Source organism: Bidens hawaiensis, unplaced genomic scaffold (assembly GCF_021521415.1).
Source record: "Bidens hawaiensis isolate Kalapana, Puna unplaced genomic scaffold, B.hawaiensis_p1.1 tig00006397_1, whole genome shotgun sequence".
NCBI classification, from domain to species: Eukaryota; Viridiplantae; Streptophyta; class Magnoliopsida; order Asterales; family Asteraceae; genus Bidens; species Bidens hawaiensis.
This window is the reverse complement of record NW_027491434.1, coordinates 130,721-149,245: the sequence shown is the minus strand read 5'-3', so window position 1 is coordinate 149,245 and position 18,525 is coordinate 130,721. Positions and strand designations below refer to the sequence as shown.

The window sequence follows — 18,525 nt, the reverse complement described above, 5'->3', positions numbered from 1 at the left end:
GAAAAGTTGCAATTTGAGCAGAGAACATGAGTGATCATGTCCGAAATTTATGGCATAAGAATTGTGATTTCCAAACTATATTGAAAGATCAATTAAGTGTTTTGAGCAAAGAAACTGTGCTTGCTTGTGCTACATTGTTTCGAGTATACTACGTGACTTGTATGATTCATCTATGTGGTTCGAGCATGAATGTTACTTTTGAGCATAATGATCTGAAAAATTGCTATAAAGTAATTCGAGCATGCATCCTACTTTCGAGCACCTGATATGATATGAAAATCGATGTTATGTGTTTCGATCATGATTGCATGATGACTTGTCAGACCAAAGTCTTCGAGCTCAAAGAATTGACTGATAGGAAACATTTAAAGTGTTTCGAGCATAGAAGTGTGCTAGATGCTTCAGTATGAGTGTTCGAGCTTAAGAACTTAATGGATCATTTTGTTAAGTAGTTCGAGCAACCTTGTGTGCTAGACCCTTAGGTTGTGCGTTCGAGTACAGGCATAGGAAGGATTTAATATGCTAAGGCTTTCGAGCATAAGGGTACATCGAGCACATTGAGCTGTAGCAATCTAAGTGAGTTGAGCAAAAGTTACAACACTTTTAAGAATGCATCTCGAGCATAGGGTATTGTCATGATAGATTTCTAAGTATCTCGAGCATAATTCATAGTCGAGTATGGTTAGATTGCAGGTGTGACTCAGGTATACATATTCGAGTAGATTTTGCCAAGTACTTTTGAGCACACTACCTCTCGAGTATGACCCAACACTCGAGCAAGTAACCTTATGATCATTAAACTTTTGGCTAAGGCATCGAGCACAAGTCTATTCGAGCATAATTTCTCGAGTATACTAGTGCTCAAGAGCATCATATTCCAAGTACGTCGAGCAAGGATCGTACTATGTACTCGAGTACAGAGGGAGCCAGCTGTTGTTTTGGCTGTTTACTCGAGCAAGGGCGGTACATTAAATTCAAATTAAATGACAACTGTCATGCACTAGACGACAAAAGGAGGTACTGTACCACCCAAACGTTAGGTATAAAAGGGGGACTTAGAAACTTTTTTACACATTTCTTCTTCTCTGTTAAACCTAGACGCAAACCCCTCTTGCTCGTGTTTTACCCTGCTTGCTCGCATACTCTTATACTTGCTCGATTATACTTCGAATACAACCATTAGCTCTGTTTTGACTTTGGTAAGACATCTTCATTCAATAATCGTCATACCGATTTCGAGATTAGGGTTTCAAGTTGAATTACGGACTACTTGTTTACTTGTTTTGCAGGTACGCATATTACTACGGAACAGGTTATTGAAGAAGCTATTATCATATACTTATCCTCGATTATTAGTTCTGCAACTTTGGGTACTGACATATTTTTTATTTTGCAGAACTGATGGCCTTCAAATTCGAGAAGAAGCACAATATGTGCGCTCAGTTAGAGCTTGATGATGAGAACATGGAGTTGGAAAACATGATTACTTTTCTCAGAAACTCCAACTTAAGGGTAGCACTAACTGAGAACCCCACAATTTATAGGAACCATATTACGGGTTTTTGGGGGTCAGCGACCTATGTTAATGATGTGAACAGGAAGAGAATTGAGGCCTCTATCCTCAATAATGACAATGAAATAACAGAAGCCTCCATAAGAGCTGCATTGGAACTTATTGACAATTTTGATGCTCAACCATCTTTCTCTGTCCCAAGACTGTTAAGAGTCTTTCAAGAGACTATGGGATACCAAGGAGGTGTAAAGGAGGGACAGTTTCAGAAAGGAAGTTTCCCACTTATCTACCGTTTCTTGATCCATCACGTCATCCAGTACTTATCTCCAAGGAGAGGGACTTGGACATTATTAAGCAGAGAACTCGGGACTTTCACTGTGGCGATACTCTACCAACAGCCCTTTAACATATCAAGACTTATCTTTCAAGGGTTAGTGTCAAATACAGAGAAAGAAGTCAATTAGCGATTTCTTATGTATCCTCGATTCCTATAGATTTTGATAAACAGAGCATTACCAGATATTCAAAGAACAGGACAAATATCGTGTAAGGCCCCGTTTCCGGTAACCCTACTTTGGTGTTGGATTTACTCATAAACACAATTCTAAAATCAGAGTTAATTAAAAACTTCGCGGAATAATTAAAAACTTCAAACATCACATTACAAAACATTCATTCTTGTCTTAACATACAAATTGTCTTTTCATAAATAATTATTTAAAATAGTCATAACACTTCATCATGGATGTCAGTCTCTTCAGTCCATGCCCTGTGTCCCTCCTTAAGCCAGCTGCCTCAACCTATTTGCCTGCGTGCATACTAAAAGTCAACTATGCTGAGTGAGTTCTAATTAATCAATTAACATACAATACATTCATACCCTTACTCATACGCGTCCGAAGATACGTATTCATACCTTAGTTTTCTATTACTCCTTTCATATATACCTTATATACATGCATACGTACTTACATACTTTCTTTCATAAAACCCTATGGTATACCATAAGCTATTCTACATTAAACATCACAGATATTGTAAGGGTCTGGTCCTTATACTCACAGATATTATAAGGATCTGGTCCCTAACATCACAGATATTATAAGGGTCTGGTCCCTAACATCACAGATATTATAAGGGTCTGGTCCCCACTGCCTCGAATAACCATACATTTATCATACGTGCGTATTTTACCTGTCTCATGTATATAATAATATATATATATATACATGCTCATTCATACTATCATTATATAGTAATAACATCCAATACATAGTCATACACGTATCATACACTTATCAATTAAGTAAATGTATTAACTATCACATAGGAGTATGCACACAGCCCCGAAAACATTTCAAAGAGAAATGGGGCTAGAACTCACCTGGAGTCGATTTCTCTCGCCGTTAATGGTAATTCCCTTCTTTAGTTGTGCACGGCTAACTGCACAATACATTACGCGTGTCAATTATCTATTACCACTACTTCCTACATCTAAATTAATGAAACCCTAAACTAACGGGGGTCCGGGGGCAGCTCCCCTGGTAGCGGGGTCTAGGGGCGGCAGCCCCTAGCAGGGTCTAAGGGGCAGCGCCCTTGGCTGGGGTTTACAGTCCTTTAACAAAAATGCATCAGAAAATGAATTTTATAAAATTTCGCATAGAAGAATTTCGCTTCGCATGCATGGAATTTCGCTTCGCATAATTTTTTCGCTTCGCATAAAACTGTTTCGCTTCGTATGACTGTGCGATGCGAAATTACCTTTTTCGCTTCGCATGGTCATGCGATGCGAAATAGTCTTTTTCGCTTCGCATGGTCATGCGATGCGAAATAGTCTTTTTCGCTTCGCATGGCTTATGCGATGCAAATATCTTCTTTTTCTTCGTTTTTACCATTTAATGGCCATTTTACTTCATGACTCTTCCTTAGGACCCGGGTTTACCCTTTTTTAAGGGTTTTGGGTTGTACCAACTTTGTATACTTGCGTTTTATAAGGGCCGAACATCACATTTTTACCATATAACATTCTCGTGGGGTTATAACTTTTCAAGTTCATGTTTTTCTTCCATCATATACCCCAATCTATCCTTCTATCGGTTTGTATGTCGATTCTAACTATAAAACTTAACCATTAAACCGAAACCTACCTTTTGCTTCGGGTTCGAGTTCAGATCCGGACAATACGCAGGATCTTCTAAACGTTTCTTGTTGCTCGTTAACGTTGAACACGAGATTCACCTTTATTTTGCTCGGATTTGTATTCGGGTGTTTGAGAGAAGAAGTGTGTGTTTTTCTAGTGTGTGGGGAGGGAGACAAAATGGTGAAATGGTGGGTGGGTTGGGTTTATATAGTGGGTTATGGGTCCCACCACCCACTCTCCATTCCCATTTCAAATCCTTATCGAAACATTTAACACACGACTAACTTAACAATACACAATTAATAACAAAACTTTTCCGTCATTTATTATTTAACAAAAAGTTGGATGTTACATATTGAGATTACAAGATCCCAACATCTGCAAACGTATGAAGGATGCTAAGAGCAACTTTGAAGACAATGATGATTGGGATGTACTCCCATGGTTGCTCATGCCAGCTCTAGGTGCTATTCATGTGCCTCGAACCCCTGGTAACAGTGATACTGAAGAAGATGATGATTTAGATGATGGTGGTGGAGATGATGATAATGATCAAAACGATAATGGGGACAATGGTCCAGAAGGTGAAAATGCCATGGTGATGAGTGTTAATGATGATGCACAAGAAGTTGTTGAGGGAAATGTGTCTATGATTGAACAATATACTCAGGAAAGAGATGCTACAGAATTGGAGGTAACTGAAGAAACTAATGAACCAGTTCAGGGTGAAGCTACAGAGGCTATGGATGACAATGTGTTTGTAGCACATGTCGTATCAAATGTTGCAGATACCATCAATAAGATAACTCCACCAGACTCACCACCACCTGAGGTTTACAATGATGACACAGACTCCATTGAACTTAATGATGTAAATGACAATGTTCCTTCCTCACCAACTATAACTGAACCAGCCGTCTTAGACTCTGAACCAATCAATGACACTCATTTCCCATCACCACCAACATCACCACTTAATGTACCTATCACCACAACACTTGTTTCCCAACCTGCCCAACCTGATCAAGATATACCTCTTCAAACCCCACCATCCTCCCCATTACAAGAAACACATGCCACTGACACTGCCCAGCCAACACAACCACTTCCCACAGAACCTGAGCCCTATAATGTCCCATCTCTTGAAACTGCAGAATCAGAACCCTTTTCTGAACCTGCCCCGAAGCCAACTCAAGAAACTCCTCCTTCAAGCCTGAATCTGTACGACATTGTCTGTGAAAATGCCAAGCTTGAATTCGAAAATATTATGCTGAAGGAGAGGAATGCTGTTTTGGAAACCAGGAACAAAGCTTTGGAGAATGCATTAAATGAAGCACTATTAAAAATTCGAACCCTAGAGGGGCATTCTGAGGTTGAGAAGACCTTAGATGCACCAAAACAGGGGGAGAAACATGATGAAGCAAAACATGATGGTGCAGAAGGATTAAAGGTGATTGGAGACTTGTATGCCAGCTCTGATGAAGTGGTTGTGGATGTTGGACCATCAGATGCACTAAACATGATAAATCAAGCATATGAAGATGGAAATTCTGGTGATGAGGGGGAGAATGATAGTGAAGATGAAACTGAAGAAGACAGGTTAAAAAGGAAACAAAAAGGGAAAGGGATTGCTTTTACAGACGATGATTTACATCCCAAGTCCCTACACAAAGATTAATCTAGTGATGACATACTTCTTAAGGAAAATGTAATTGATCCTGATGTAGCAGAAGTTGAATCAGTAAAGACTGCCATAAGATTAATGAACGAAGATTTGGAGTCTTTGAATCAAGAAAATGAGGAGGAAATTCCTCAAGAAGTCCTCGAAACACTAATCAAGATGAAAGAAAAGGATGAGGAGAATGAGAAACAAAGGAGGCAGATGAGGAAATCAAGGCCACACTTGATGCTCTAAAAGCAAATCTGAATGATGATGAACAAGAGCATACACAAGCTGAAGAGCTAGTGATAACTGAGCCTGAAGAGCTTATAGTAACTGAACCTGAACAATCTGAAACTGAACCTGCCAATCCAGAGATGGAAACTAATAAGGAAGAAGAACTTGGATTAGGTCCAGTGGATCAAAAAGAGGATGAGACCATTGAAATATCTGCCAGCACAATGGTAAAACTGGTCATTATGAAGGATCTGATAGACATTCTAAACAAGCCAGAAAGACATCATCCTAAAATAGTAATGGCGGCAAGAAAGGCACAAAAAGATTTTATTAATATGAGTAAAGAAAGAGAACCAAGAGTTGAAGAGCCTGCTGAAGTAAATGAACCGAATATTCATGAAGTAGTTGAAGAGAATGAAGAACCCAAGACTGATGAACCTGTAGTTGAGGAAATGGTTGACAAAGAACCAGAAATCAAGTAACACAACCTATCACAACCATTCCATTTCAATCATCTGAATCTTCTAAATCCTCTGAACCAGAACCTAAAGCAAAAGAATCACTGAAAAGAAAAGAAAAGGCTGAGATTGAAACACCTAAGTCTAAAAGGCAAAAATCAGTGAAGGTGATGGTGTACAAGAGAATATTAGATAAGCTAGTAGAGAGGAAAAAGGCTAAATCTATGAAGGTGGAAGAACCAATGATTGGGGCACTCCACAACCTTGAAGAAACAATTGATATAGAAGATGATAGTGAAGGAGAAATGAAAGGTGCTGAAAAAGAAAATAAAGATAGAGATTACTTGATCAGCCTGGACTATGACTTGAAGTACCTTCAAAGACTATCCAAAGAAGACATAGCCAAAGAAGCTGAAGGGTTGAGAATGAGAAAGTCAAAAAGAGAATCTTTGATTAAGGATGGTCACAAGCCTGCATTCCTGAACTTGCAATCCTTTGACACAATAGACGACTTTACAAGAATGCTCTTGTGGATGATATCTCAGACAACGTGAAAAAGGCAACGAAGAAGAAGGAAGACGGAGAAAAAGTGTTAAAAGAGTCTGATAGTAGCAAAAGTAGAATTGAAAAGAAAGCCAGTGATGAAACAAAATATGAAACATTAAAGGCTAAACATAATGACATAAAGTTTCTTCAATTGTATGGTTACAGCTATGAGTTTTTGATAAATCTTTCTCCTGAAGAACTTAAAAGAAAAATTCAACTAGTAAAAGACTCTCACAAAGATCAGAAAAGTCAAGAAGAATATGTGAGAGAACAGGAGTTAAGGATGAGATTGTAGAAGGAGAGAGATGAGGCTAAGAAGAAAGAGGAGGACGTGAAAAAGTGGTTTGAGAACCCTCAAAGGTTACAAACATTGAAAAAGATTGTAATGAAGAAAGGAATGACAGAAGAGTAGTTTCAAAACATGCCTCATGAACACTTAATAGACATATATAACAGAGAGCAGAAACAGTATCTGGAAACCCAAAGAAGATTGCAAGAGGCCAAGCAGAAAGCAGAGGAAGAAGTCAGAGCTGAAATGATGAGTGCCTTGCATAAAAAGGGAGCCAAAATGTCAAGATTAGTAGTACAGACTGATGATACAATCAGACAATGTTATGAGGAAGCTGGGCTGCATCAGATAAAGACAAACACACAAGGAAGCTCGAGCTGAACCCCAAGGTCTAAGATTGTGAGGCCTGAGTAACCAAGAAATTTAAATCTGCCCACACATATCATCTATGATAAAATATCAAAAACCTTGAGGGTTGTCAGTAAAGACAAATAAGAAACCCTCATCATCTTTAGAGATGATTTGAGAAATTTTACAAAAGAACAGCTGAAGAGAATGGCCGAACTGGACTTACACGATAATCAAGATCGAAGACAATTGGCCGGACAACAAAGAAACGATCTTTCCAAATTTCTTAAAGAACAAGCAGAAAAGGGCTTCCCATTTCTAAGCCAAAGAAGGAAAGAGATACAGAGTCAAGCAGAGAGGGACAAAAGGAACAAGAGAATAAATGAAGTACACACTCTGGAACTCTCTCTGTTTGAGAATAAGAGAAGGAAATCCCAAGCAAGAAGCTCACGTAGCAAACGAAAGACCATAAAGGAGTGCTTAAAGAACAAGCAGAAAAGGGCTTCCCATTTCTAAACCAAAGAAGGAAAGAGATAAGGAGTCAAGCAGAGAGGGACAAAAAGAACAAGAGAATAAATGAAGTACACACTTTGGAACTCTTTCTGTTTAAGAATAAGAGAAGGAAATCCCAAGCAAGCAGCTCACATAGCAAACGAAAGACCTTAAAGGAGTGCTTAGCTATGAGGGAAGAGATGAGAGAACCAAATTCCGTGGTGCAGATTAATGGAAGAATTATCTTCATCTCGTACAACTAGCATAACGACTCAATTTCTTTGAGGAATGCGTCGGGAATACCTATTGCTGTAATCAGGCATGATGGAGATCTTCAATTTATGCATCCTCAAGGTCTCCAAGACTTGATTGATGCAGAATTTCCAATTGACTCCTCTGATGCTGTGGAACTTGATATGACTAAACAAAAGGCAACCATTGTCAAGAAAATGAAGGAAAAATCTGACACAAGAACCAGGAGGAGGAGATAACAGAATGGAGCCCAATGATGATTAATTTTATTTCTGTTTATCTTTATAACTATATTTTGTATTTGATGTAAAAATTTTAATGTGTAACGCCCAAGAGGCAGAATTCCTATTTATTTAATAAAATGACATGTTCTTGAATGATATATATTTGATGTCTAATACATGTGTAACTCTATGCAGATATGTTTTGGTGCATCTGAGCTTATTCCAATCTAGGGGGAGATTGTTGGGTCGGATTTTTGATAAGGAAGATTGGAAACTTCTTAACCTTCTCAGAAAACGGCTAAATATGGACTTCGAGCAATGGTATTACTACCTAGAGCAAGGTCTTCAGAATCTTAAATGGTTGATTCTTCTAAGTGTTAAGGCATTGAGCAAGCTACACTTCCACGAGCAAGAGTATTCTTCTATCGAGCATGGAATGCCAATCGAGCAAACAGCTTGATCATACAGGTTTTAACCAAGTGTTACGAGCACAGGATGATCGAGAACATGGGGACAAACATGAATGCAATAAGAAGATGTCACGTGATCAAAGCAAGGACTTCGAGCAGAGTTCAGTTCCCCGAGCAAGATTTACATCCGAGCATGCTAAAGATTGCTGAATAAATCTAAGGACAAGACTAAAGACATCAAGAAGAATGAGCTTGCTCGATGGACTAGTTTGAGCAAAGCGTGGATTAGTCAAGAGGAATGAAGCTTGCTGGAGGAGAATATATTCACTGAAGATATTCTAAGTAAAGTATGCTCGAGGACATTCATCGAGCATGTCTAGCATAGCGAGTCTGCTCGAGCAAGATTGTTACCTTGCTCGAGGACTCAACACTTGTATTATTTTGTCCTTCATTGTGTAATGATTAGTAACTTCTAGAAGGAATGTCAGGGTCTATAAATAGGGTCCTAGGTTTCCATTTAGGGCACGGATAACGACGCACACAATACGAGAAACATTCTAAAAGAATATTCTATTTGTTTCCTCGTACTGCCGTCGCCGCCGTCACGCACGAAACCGTAGACATTCCTTTCATTGTTACATTAATGACTCATTTAATATAGTGAATCTTTGTCTTTGAATGTGCTCTTATTGATTACTTATTATCATTTCGTGTTTGTTATTTTCACTCGACTCACGGTCTTGACACAACATTTCTAAGAGAGAGGCAAAGGACGATGCGGACGTTGTTTCAGGTATTTTTTCCTTATTCATCCTTATCATTTCGTGATTCGGGTGCCGGTAGAAGTTTTGTGTCTACCGCTTTCTGTTCCTCGTTGAATAAATCGCCCGAGCGTGTCGTCGATGTATTTGAGGTTGAGGTCACCGTAGGAAAGTCCCTTTCCGCGTCTAGGGCTATTCAGGGTTGTTCCATCGAATTGTCTGGGTATAGATTTCCGGTGCGGCTGTACTCGATGCCACTTGGCTGTTTCGATGTGGTGCTTTGGATGGACTGGCTTGTGAGTGTTGATGCTTAAATCATTTGTGATCAGAAACTTGTACGTCTAAGGGCCCCGGATGGGACCCAAATTACGGCCTTCGGTGATCGGAATGGTGCGACACCACATATCATATGCATGCTCAAGGCGAGAAGACTGATGCAGCGGGGGTGCGGGGCGTATCTGGCGTATGCTATAAACGTGAAAACCGAGGTGGCTACTTTCGGTGATGTTCCTATTGTTCAGGATTTCCCGGATGTATTTCCAGATGATTTGTCGGATGTGCCGCTGGATCGCAAGGTCGAGTTCCAGATAGACCTTGTGCCGGGTGCAAAACTCTTTGCTCGAGCCCCTTATCGTCTAGCATCAAATGAAATGAAATAACTTATGGCTCAATTGGAAGACCTGCTCGAAAAGGGCTTCATTCGACCGAGCATCTCACCTTGGGGTGCCCCGGTCCTGTTCGTCAAGAAGATGGACGGTAGCATGCGGATGTGCATCGACTACCGTGAATTGAATAAACTCACGGTGAAAAACCAGTACCCTCTACCAAGGATCGACGACTTATTTGATCAGCTCCAAGGAGCTAGTTGGTTTTCGAAGATCGACTTTAGGTCCGGGTATCATCAGTTAAAAATTCGGGAGGAAGATATCCCTAAGACTGCCTTCCGCACTCGTTATGGACATTATGGATTTCTCGTGATGTCTTTCGGTTTAACCAACGCATCGGCTGTGTTCATGGATCTTATGAACCGGGTCTGTAGGCCGATACTCGATCGTTCTGTTATTGTGTTCATCGACGACATTCTTGTGTACTCCAAAAGTGAATTCAATCACGCCGGTCATCTCACGGAAGTTTTGGAAGCTCTGGGAAAGAATAAGTTGTACGCGAAATTTTCTAAGTGTTCTTTTTGGTTACGCGAGGTTCAGTTCTTGGGTCATGTGATTAACCTGAGCGGTATATTGGTTGACCCTGCAAAGGTGGAAGCCGTAAACGATTGGGAATCTCCTAAGTCTCCGTCTGAAATTCGTAGTTTTCTGGGCTTGGCGGGGTATTACCACCGCTTTATTCCTGAGTTTTCGAAAATCGCTTCGTCGTTGACTTAGTTGATTAAAAAGAGCGTTAAGTTTGTGTGGGGTTCAGAGCAGGAGGAGGCTTTCCTTGAATTAAAGAACAAGTTAATGCATGTTCTGATTTTTGCTTTACCTGATGGCACTGAAAATCTGGTTGTTTATTCTGATGCCTCTTATCAAGGGCTTGGGTGTGTTCTGATGCAGCGAGGCCGAGTCATAGCTTATGCCTCACGGCAGTTAAAGCCTCATAAGGAGAATTATCCTACTCACGATTTGGACCTAGCGGCGGTTGTGTTTGCGCTTAAGTTGTGGAGGCATTATTTGTACGCCCTTGTGTTATCTATACCGATCATAAGAGCTTAAGTATTTCTTCGAGCAAAAGGAACTAAATATGCGTCAGCGTCGGTGGCTGGTATTGATTAAGGATTATGATTTGGAGATTATGTACCATCCCGGTAAGGCTAACGTGGTAGCCGACGCGTTGAGCTGGAAGGAGAGACCGAAACCTATTCGCGTGATATCTTGCCAGCTTATTCTCAAGCCTAATATTTTGAAACAGATATCCAATGTTCAGAATGAAGCCTTGCAGGTGGAATGGATTATGTCAGAACGTATTTGGGGTCAGGAAAAATTGTTGGAAGACGTTGGTGACGGGGTGAAGTATAAGGAAAGTCGTTTATGGGTACCCAGGTATGGGGGATGCAGGAGTAAGATATTGGATGAAGCACACAAGTCGCACTATTCCATTCATCCGGGCGCGACCAAGATGTACCAAGACCTGAAGAAGAATTATTGGTGGCCTGCGATGAAGTATGAGTTGGCTCAGTACGTGAGTAAGTGTTTGACGTGTCTACAAGTTAAGGCTGAGCAACAGAAGCCTTTCGGGAAACTTTAACCCTTGGAAATACCTGAGTGGAAGTGGGAGCATCTTATGATGGATTTTGTGACTAAGTTGCCTCGTACTCCTAGGGGTAGCTATGACACCATTTGGGTAATCGTGGATAGATTGACTAAGAGCGCTCACTTCTTGCCGATTCGAGAGACTTATAATTCCGAGCAGTTGGCCGATGTATTTATTCGTGAGGTTGTTTCTAGGAACGGGGTGCCGGTATCTATTGTTTCGGATAGGGATACGCGTTTTACCTCTAGGTTTTGGAAGAATTTTCATGAGGAGATGGGTAGCAAACTCCTCATCAATACCGCTTATCACCCGCAGACGGATGGTCAATCCGAGAGGACCATTCAGAATCTTGAGGATATGTTGCGAGCTTGTGTAATTTATTTTGGTGGTAGTTGGAATCCTTACTTACCGTTAGTCGAGTTTTCTTATAATAACAGTTACCATGCCACTATTGGGATGCCGCCGTTTGAGATGTTATATGGGAGTAGGTGTAGGACTCCGGTTTGTTGGGGCTCCATTGGTCAGAAACAGTTGGGTAGTTTGGAGGTGGTTGAGGCTACGACTGAGAAGCTCGATAAGATTAAGGCTTTCATGAAGGCCGCTCAGGATCGTCAAAAGTCCTACGCGGAAAAAATGCGGAGGCCTATTGTGTTCGAGGCTGGTGATCGAGTTATGCTAAAAGTTTCTCCTTGGAAGGGTATTATTCGTTTTCGTACGAGGGGGAAGCCTAGTCCGAGGTTCATAGGTCTGTTCCGTATCTTGTCACATGGTGAGGTAGCGTATAGACTGGATTTTCTCGACGAGCTCCCTGGGATTCATCCTACTTTCCACGTGTCACATTTGAGGAAATGCTTGGCAGACGAGGAGGCCCATGTGCCTCTGGGTGACAATGAGCTCGATAGTAAACTGAACTACATTGAGGAACCTATCGCGATTCTTGACCGTCGGGAAAGGCGTTTGAGAAATAAGGTGGTCAGGCAGGTGAAGGAGCAGTGGAGGCATCGTAAGGGCTCCGAGGCTACTTGGGAATCCGAGGATGAAATGAAGAAACTCTACCCGCAGTTGTTCCTATCGCATCGGGATTGGGGGACGAATCTCATTGTAAGGGGGTGGACTTGTAACGGCCGTTACTTTTGGTTAAATGATTTAAACATGTAAAGTTGTGTACATCTCTCGGGTTTATCTGGCGTTTCTAGGAGACCTTCTCATCTTCCCGGTACGTTAAACTAATTAAACTTTTTAACCAAGTATCGCATCTTTGAAATTGGAGGGGCTAGGGTGTAACGTTTATTATTATATCAAAAAACCCTAATTCCTTCCTCCCCACTTCAGCCGATCGGAACCTTGAGCAGCCTCCAAGCCTTCTTTTTTCCTTTTACACCTTAATTGGTCATTATAACTCGTTTATTGATCGATAAATGGCTTGTTTTAGGCTAACCCGGTGGCTGTCCAACTGAGCAGTTTCGGGGTTGTTGTGCGTGAGGTTTTTGCTCTACAATATTCCTAGGTATGTCCAACGTAACATACTTTAATATCGTGTACATTGGTGTTCGTTTGATTGGTCAACTTGTTGTAGATTGAAAGTTGGTATTCAGTTGTCTAGAATAGTGAATTGTTGCGTTTAACGCGAGTGTTGAAGTAATTAACGACCAATTCAGTGTGGATGACTTCGGTTCGGTTTACGGGCTGTTGGAAAATTATTTTTATAAGTATTGGGGCTGAATTGGCTGTCGGTTACTCAACGGGTCGGTACAACGCATATTCGCGATTATTGAATAGTTGGTGCGTTGTGCTTGCGGGTTACCGACCCATTCAACTCGTGTAGCTTCGTTTGGGTGTATTGGCTGTGAATTTATCACATTGGGTCCACACGGGCCTAAGTTGGATGTTAATTGCCTAAACAACTCTTAAACGCGCATGCTAGTCTCACCTAGTGCTTCCGGGGGTAATTTGGGAATTCTTTGTTCTCGCGAGTGACTATGGCTTATTTTGGTAAATATAAGGCCCCACGGGCTGTTTTAAACAAACGTGGTGAGGTTGAGGCTTTGGGTGACTTGAACCATGTTAAAACGCCTCGTAGGATAAACGAGTCCATTCGGTGTCGTTAGTAATGATTGTACGTAAACCGACAGGCATTTAAGTTGTGGGGATACTTAGGGGTTCTCTAGCTCGTGTTGATTTGTGCCTTGTGTCAGGTGAGTTCATGATGCCCCTTTTCACTCTTTCATGTTTTGGGCTAGCATACACACCTAAACGATTTTCCTTGATGAACCGTTTAAATTATTTTGTATGGGCTTATTTGTATAGAATATGCCTTGGTATGACATTTATGTGTGTTTGTAGGTACGATTATACATGTATTATTTTATGGCCAGTAATTGGCGATGTTATTTAGTCGTTATCGACTAAGGATGTTTACGTATGCCTACTTTGGGTTTGCATACGTTGGATTGAATGTTACGTGTTTGGGTTGTACGTGTGCTCGACCCTGATGTTATTACTTGGATGTTATTCATATGGATGTGATTATATAGATGTATATATAAGTATGACTACTTTTCGTTTATGATGGCCTAACTGATCATATCCCATTTTATTTTAAACTATTGGAATGATATATTTAAATGTCAATTATTAAAAACTTGAACTCACTCAGCTCAAGCTGACTTTGTGTGTATGTTAGTGTGAGGTTCAGGTTAGGAGGAGGATGCATTTCCGCTTGGACGTGCTCGAGGCTACTTGGACGGTGGAAGGCATACCTAGTCGGAAAGTTTTATTAATGAACATTGTTCTTTTCAGCTATTACTAAATACATTGAAAACTTGGTTTTGGGCATAATTCCCGGGTTTTGAGGACTTGTTTTAATAATTATGATTTTTCCGCTGATTTATACTCTGAATTGATTTTTGAAATGAAATGAACTGTCTTGAGTTTAAGAATTTTGTAAGTTTATTGCATGATCACCAACTGTAGGATTCCCGGGATTCGGGGTCTTACATTAACTTTACATTACTTATCTAAAATTAAGCATTTTCACACTGCATCTACTCTTCATTGTTGATAAAGCTACATATAGTTGACCATGTTGAAAAACCGTATCTCTCAAGTAAATGCCAACTGTTAGAAAAAATGACATCTGTAGATGATGAAATAATAGTATCATTACTTCCAAGTTTTTGTTACACAGACGCATATTTTAACATCTAAAGAGTGTTATATTTCAAATGAAGAAGATCATTAATTATGTTATATAATCTTCAAAATAAATTTAATTTGGATTATTGAAATTAGAAGTTGTTGATGGCTACTAAACCAAATCAAACTATATTAAATTAGTAGGTTATTGACCCGTGTACGACACTGGTGGAAATATAAAAATTGTCTAACAGACACATGCATTCTGAAAGTACAACATAATTTATAATATGTTTTTTGCTACACGGGTTGAATAAAAGATAATGTGTTACATACTTTTTAAGCCCATCTCTAATATGTTTTAACTCTTAAACCATATGATTGGGGAATCAATGGATTTGAGAGGTGATATCGAACTATGTGCCCCGATCCCGGCAGCCCTATATTTGGTGTTGGATTTACTCATAAACACAGTTTTAAAATCAGAGTTAATTAAAACTTTTGTTGAATATTAAAAATCAAACATTCGTAAAATCCATCAAGTACTTGCTTTAAACAAAATAACATAAGTCTTAACGATAATCATAAACGATATGTGAATCTTCTTTTGATGTTGCCAATCTTCATTTATTTTCCACGTGTCCCATCTCAAGCAGCGGGTCTCATTCCATTCACATGCGTGTATACTAAAAGTCAGCTATGCTAAGTGAGTTCTAGTTAATCAAATAACATAACATTACATTCATATTCTTACGTATACGTGTCCGAAGATACGTATTTCATTCTTTACTTACTAATATTTCTTTCATACATACTTATATACGTTCATACTTTCTTTCATAATTTGTACCGTCTTACTTATTACTTCTACACTTACATTACTTTCATATTACCTCTACGTTTAAAGAGCACTTTGCCCAACATACCTCGTATATTCTAAGGGTCCGGCATCCTACATACCTGGAAAATTATAAGGATCCGGCACCCTGCATACCGCGGAAATTATAAGGGTCCGGCACGCTACATACCACGGAAATTTTAAGGGTCCGACACCCTACATACCTTTGAAATTATAAGGGTCCGGCACCCTACATACCTCGGAAATTATAATGGTCCGACACCCTATATACCTCAGAATTATAAAGGTCCGGCGCACTACATACCTCGAATTTATAAGGGTCTGGCACCCTACCTCGTCACATACAACCATACATACGTTCGTTACGTATCTTTATTACTCAAAAGTATTTAAATATATATAACTATGTGCATACTATTAAAAATTCTATAACGTTCTCATACATACACAAACATACATCTAATATACACTTATGGTCGGTTCCTTTAAGAGTTTATGGTCACCCCTCTTTTCAACTGAGCACGGCTAACTGTTTAACAAATTTACAAGTAGCAATTATCTCGTTCTACTTCCCCGAACTTATAAGTTAATGAAACCCTTAACAAACGTGGGGGGGGGGTGGGGGATGGGGGTTCTAGCTTGTAAACGCCCGACTCAAACCATTCGAGTCGAACGATCCATTCGAGTTGAACAGTCCATTTGAGTTGAACGGTCCATTCGGGTCGAACGGTCCATTCGTGTCGAATTTCCCGTTCGAGTCGAATGGTCCTTACGAGTCGAATGGTCCATTCGAGTCGAATTTCCCATTCGAGTCGAATGGTTTATTCGAGTCGGATTTCCATTCGAGTTGAATGTTCCGGCTCGGCTCGATTTGGGTCCTGTTTTGCCACTTTTCACGTCTCCTTACATCCGTTTTAATGTTAGAGCAAGTTTCGGGTTATAACAACTTCATTTCCTTGCTCGATACGGCCCGAACATCACTTGTTCATACCGTCTAACCCAAGAAACTTTCTTACTAAAAAGTTTTACACTTTTCTTGCTTAACAAGACCCAATTCATCCTAATATTTGAATCATACAATAAACCAACATCAAAACCTAAATCTTTTAATCTAAGACACACCTTTCTAGATCTTGGTTAGGTTTGGATCTTGGACCAAACGAATCTAGACGGGTTTTCTTTGCTCCTTAATGTTGTTTGAGGAAAAGGAACCAATCTTGATTAACTTATATCTTGAATAGAATGAGGGAGGAAGAGAGAGTCTGTGTATAGAGAATGAGTGTCTAGAGGTAGAAGATGGAAGAAATGACAGTGTTTAGGGTTTCAGGGATTTATGAGCTTAAATACTCTTGGCCCATGGACCTTAGGCCCGTACTCATTTTCCAGTCCAATATAAATCCTAAGCCTAACACTCCCTCCCATTATTATTTAACCAAAATAAATAACGATACACAATAAATAATAAAAACTTCTTTTGTTATAATATTCTTGAAATGCGGATGTTACAAGTATTCCCTCCTTAAAAAGGTTTCGTCCCCAAAACCTATTTGTTACACCAACAAATCGGGTAAAACTTACGCACCTCTTCCTCAATTTCCCAAGTAGCATCCGATCCCTTTTGGTGTTTCCATAACACCTTTACCAACGGGATAATCTTGCGAGGAAGCTGCTTATCCTTACAATCCACTACCTCGACCGGTTGCTCGATTTAATTCAACTGCTCGTGTAATTCGATGTCTAGAAGAGGCACGTGGGACGCATTATCAGCTAGAAACCTTATCTGATGGGAAACATGGAAGGTGGATGATGTGCCTAAAAGTGGTATATAAAAATAATTCAATTAATCAACCTAGCACTACGAGTAATAAAAACCTAGAATACCCTAAACCAAACCACTAGCAACAGGTAAGTGAACCTATCGGGTGTAGTATAGCTATGGGAAGTCCGGGAATATCGAACCCTAGAGATAGTTATTGAATTAACGAACTTAGATTCTAAAAGCTAAATAAACTAATAATTAAGGAAAAGATTCTTTTTGGATTTTTATTTATTTTATTATAAAACTAATTATTACTTAGACTAATTTAAACTATAAATTAAACTTAAATTTCTAAGACTTAAACGGAAACACTAATTAGAAAGGCGTTACCTAGGCAAGGAATCCGAATTGTGATGACTCGGGCTTTTATTGGTTACGGGACAATGCTACTGGAACTGGGAATCTAAAAATATGAACCCTAGGAAACCTAATGGATCCCTAATCACTCTCATAGTGTCACCTAAGAGGAAATCCCAAAGATCGTGAAAAGCACGGGCTTATTGGCTCACCTGGCTCACCTGTCAGTTCACCAATTATGATTAATTACCCTAGAAAATAGCTAACCCGTCGATTTCAATATCTCAATGCACCAAAGTACGCGGGGTGGTCTAGAAGAGATCTAAACCACAAGGGTAAGCAGTGAAACTAAGGAAAACTAGGCAAACTTCCTGTCAGACAGTTTAACCTAAAACCCTAATAACAAAGACAAACCCGACAACTAATCACCTGTCGGATATCTAAGAAAGTAAGAATATAAACTTCTAATAATATGCTAAAAATCAGTTTCTATGGTGAAGGTGAATGAGCTCAATAAACCATAAACAAGTTGCAAACACACAGTAAACAACCCTAACATGCACCTATAATCAAAAGACATTCAATCAAGCGACATGTGAAACATTCATTCAAGCACAAATCAGAAGTAAATACGCATAAATAACATCCAATGAATCTGATCGAAACTTTTAATTAACCAAAATCCAATAAACAATTCCCAAAAACCGTTTAAACTCTTAATCAATCACAAAATATCAATCCTAGCCTAGATAACTAAAAAGGTTTAGCCAATAATCATGTTCAAAACAATAATAAAATAAATTGTTTTAACTATGGAGTTCATAAAAATAATAAA

General features: G+C 39.6%; 1 protein-coding gene across 1 annotated transcript; it reads left to right on the top strand.

Moving 5' to 3' along the window:
• Nucleotides 1-12,213: 12,213 nt before the first annotated feature.
• Nucleotides 12,214-12,738, top strand: LOC143632525 (uncharacterized). The gene has a single exon (XM_077101023.1). The coding sequence runs from the start codon at nt 12,214-12,216 to the stop codon at nt 12,736-12,738; it is 525 nt and encodes a 174-aa protein (XP_076957138.1).
• Nucleotides 12,739-18,525: the final 5,787 nt, after the last annotated feature.

What these genes read in the sequence shown, in the direction of transcription:
- LOC143632525 (XM_077101023.1), top strand. Translation starts at nt 12,214, where the DNA reads ATGCGGAGGCCTATTGTGTTCGAGGCTGGTGATCGAGTTATGCTAAAA.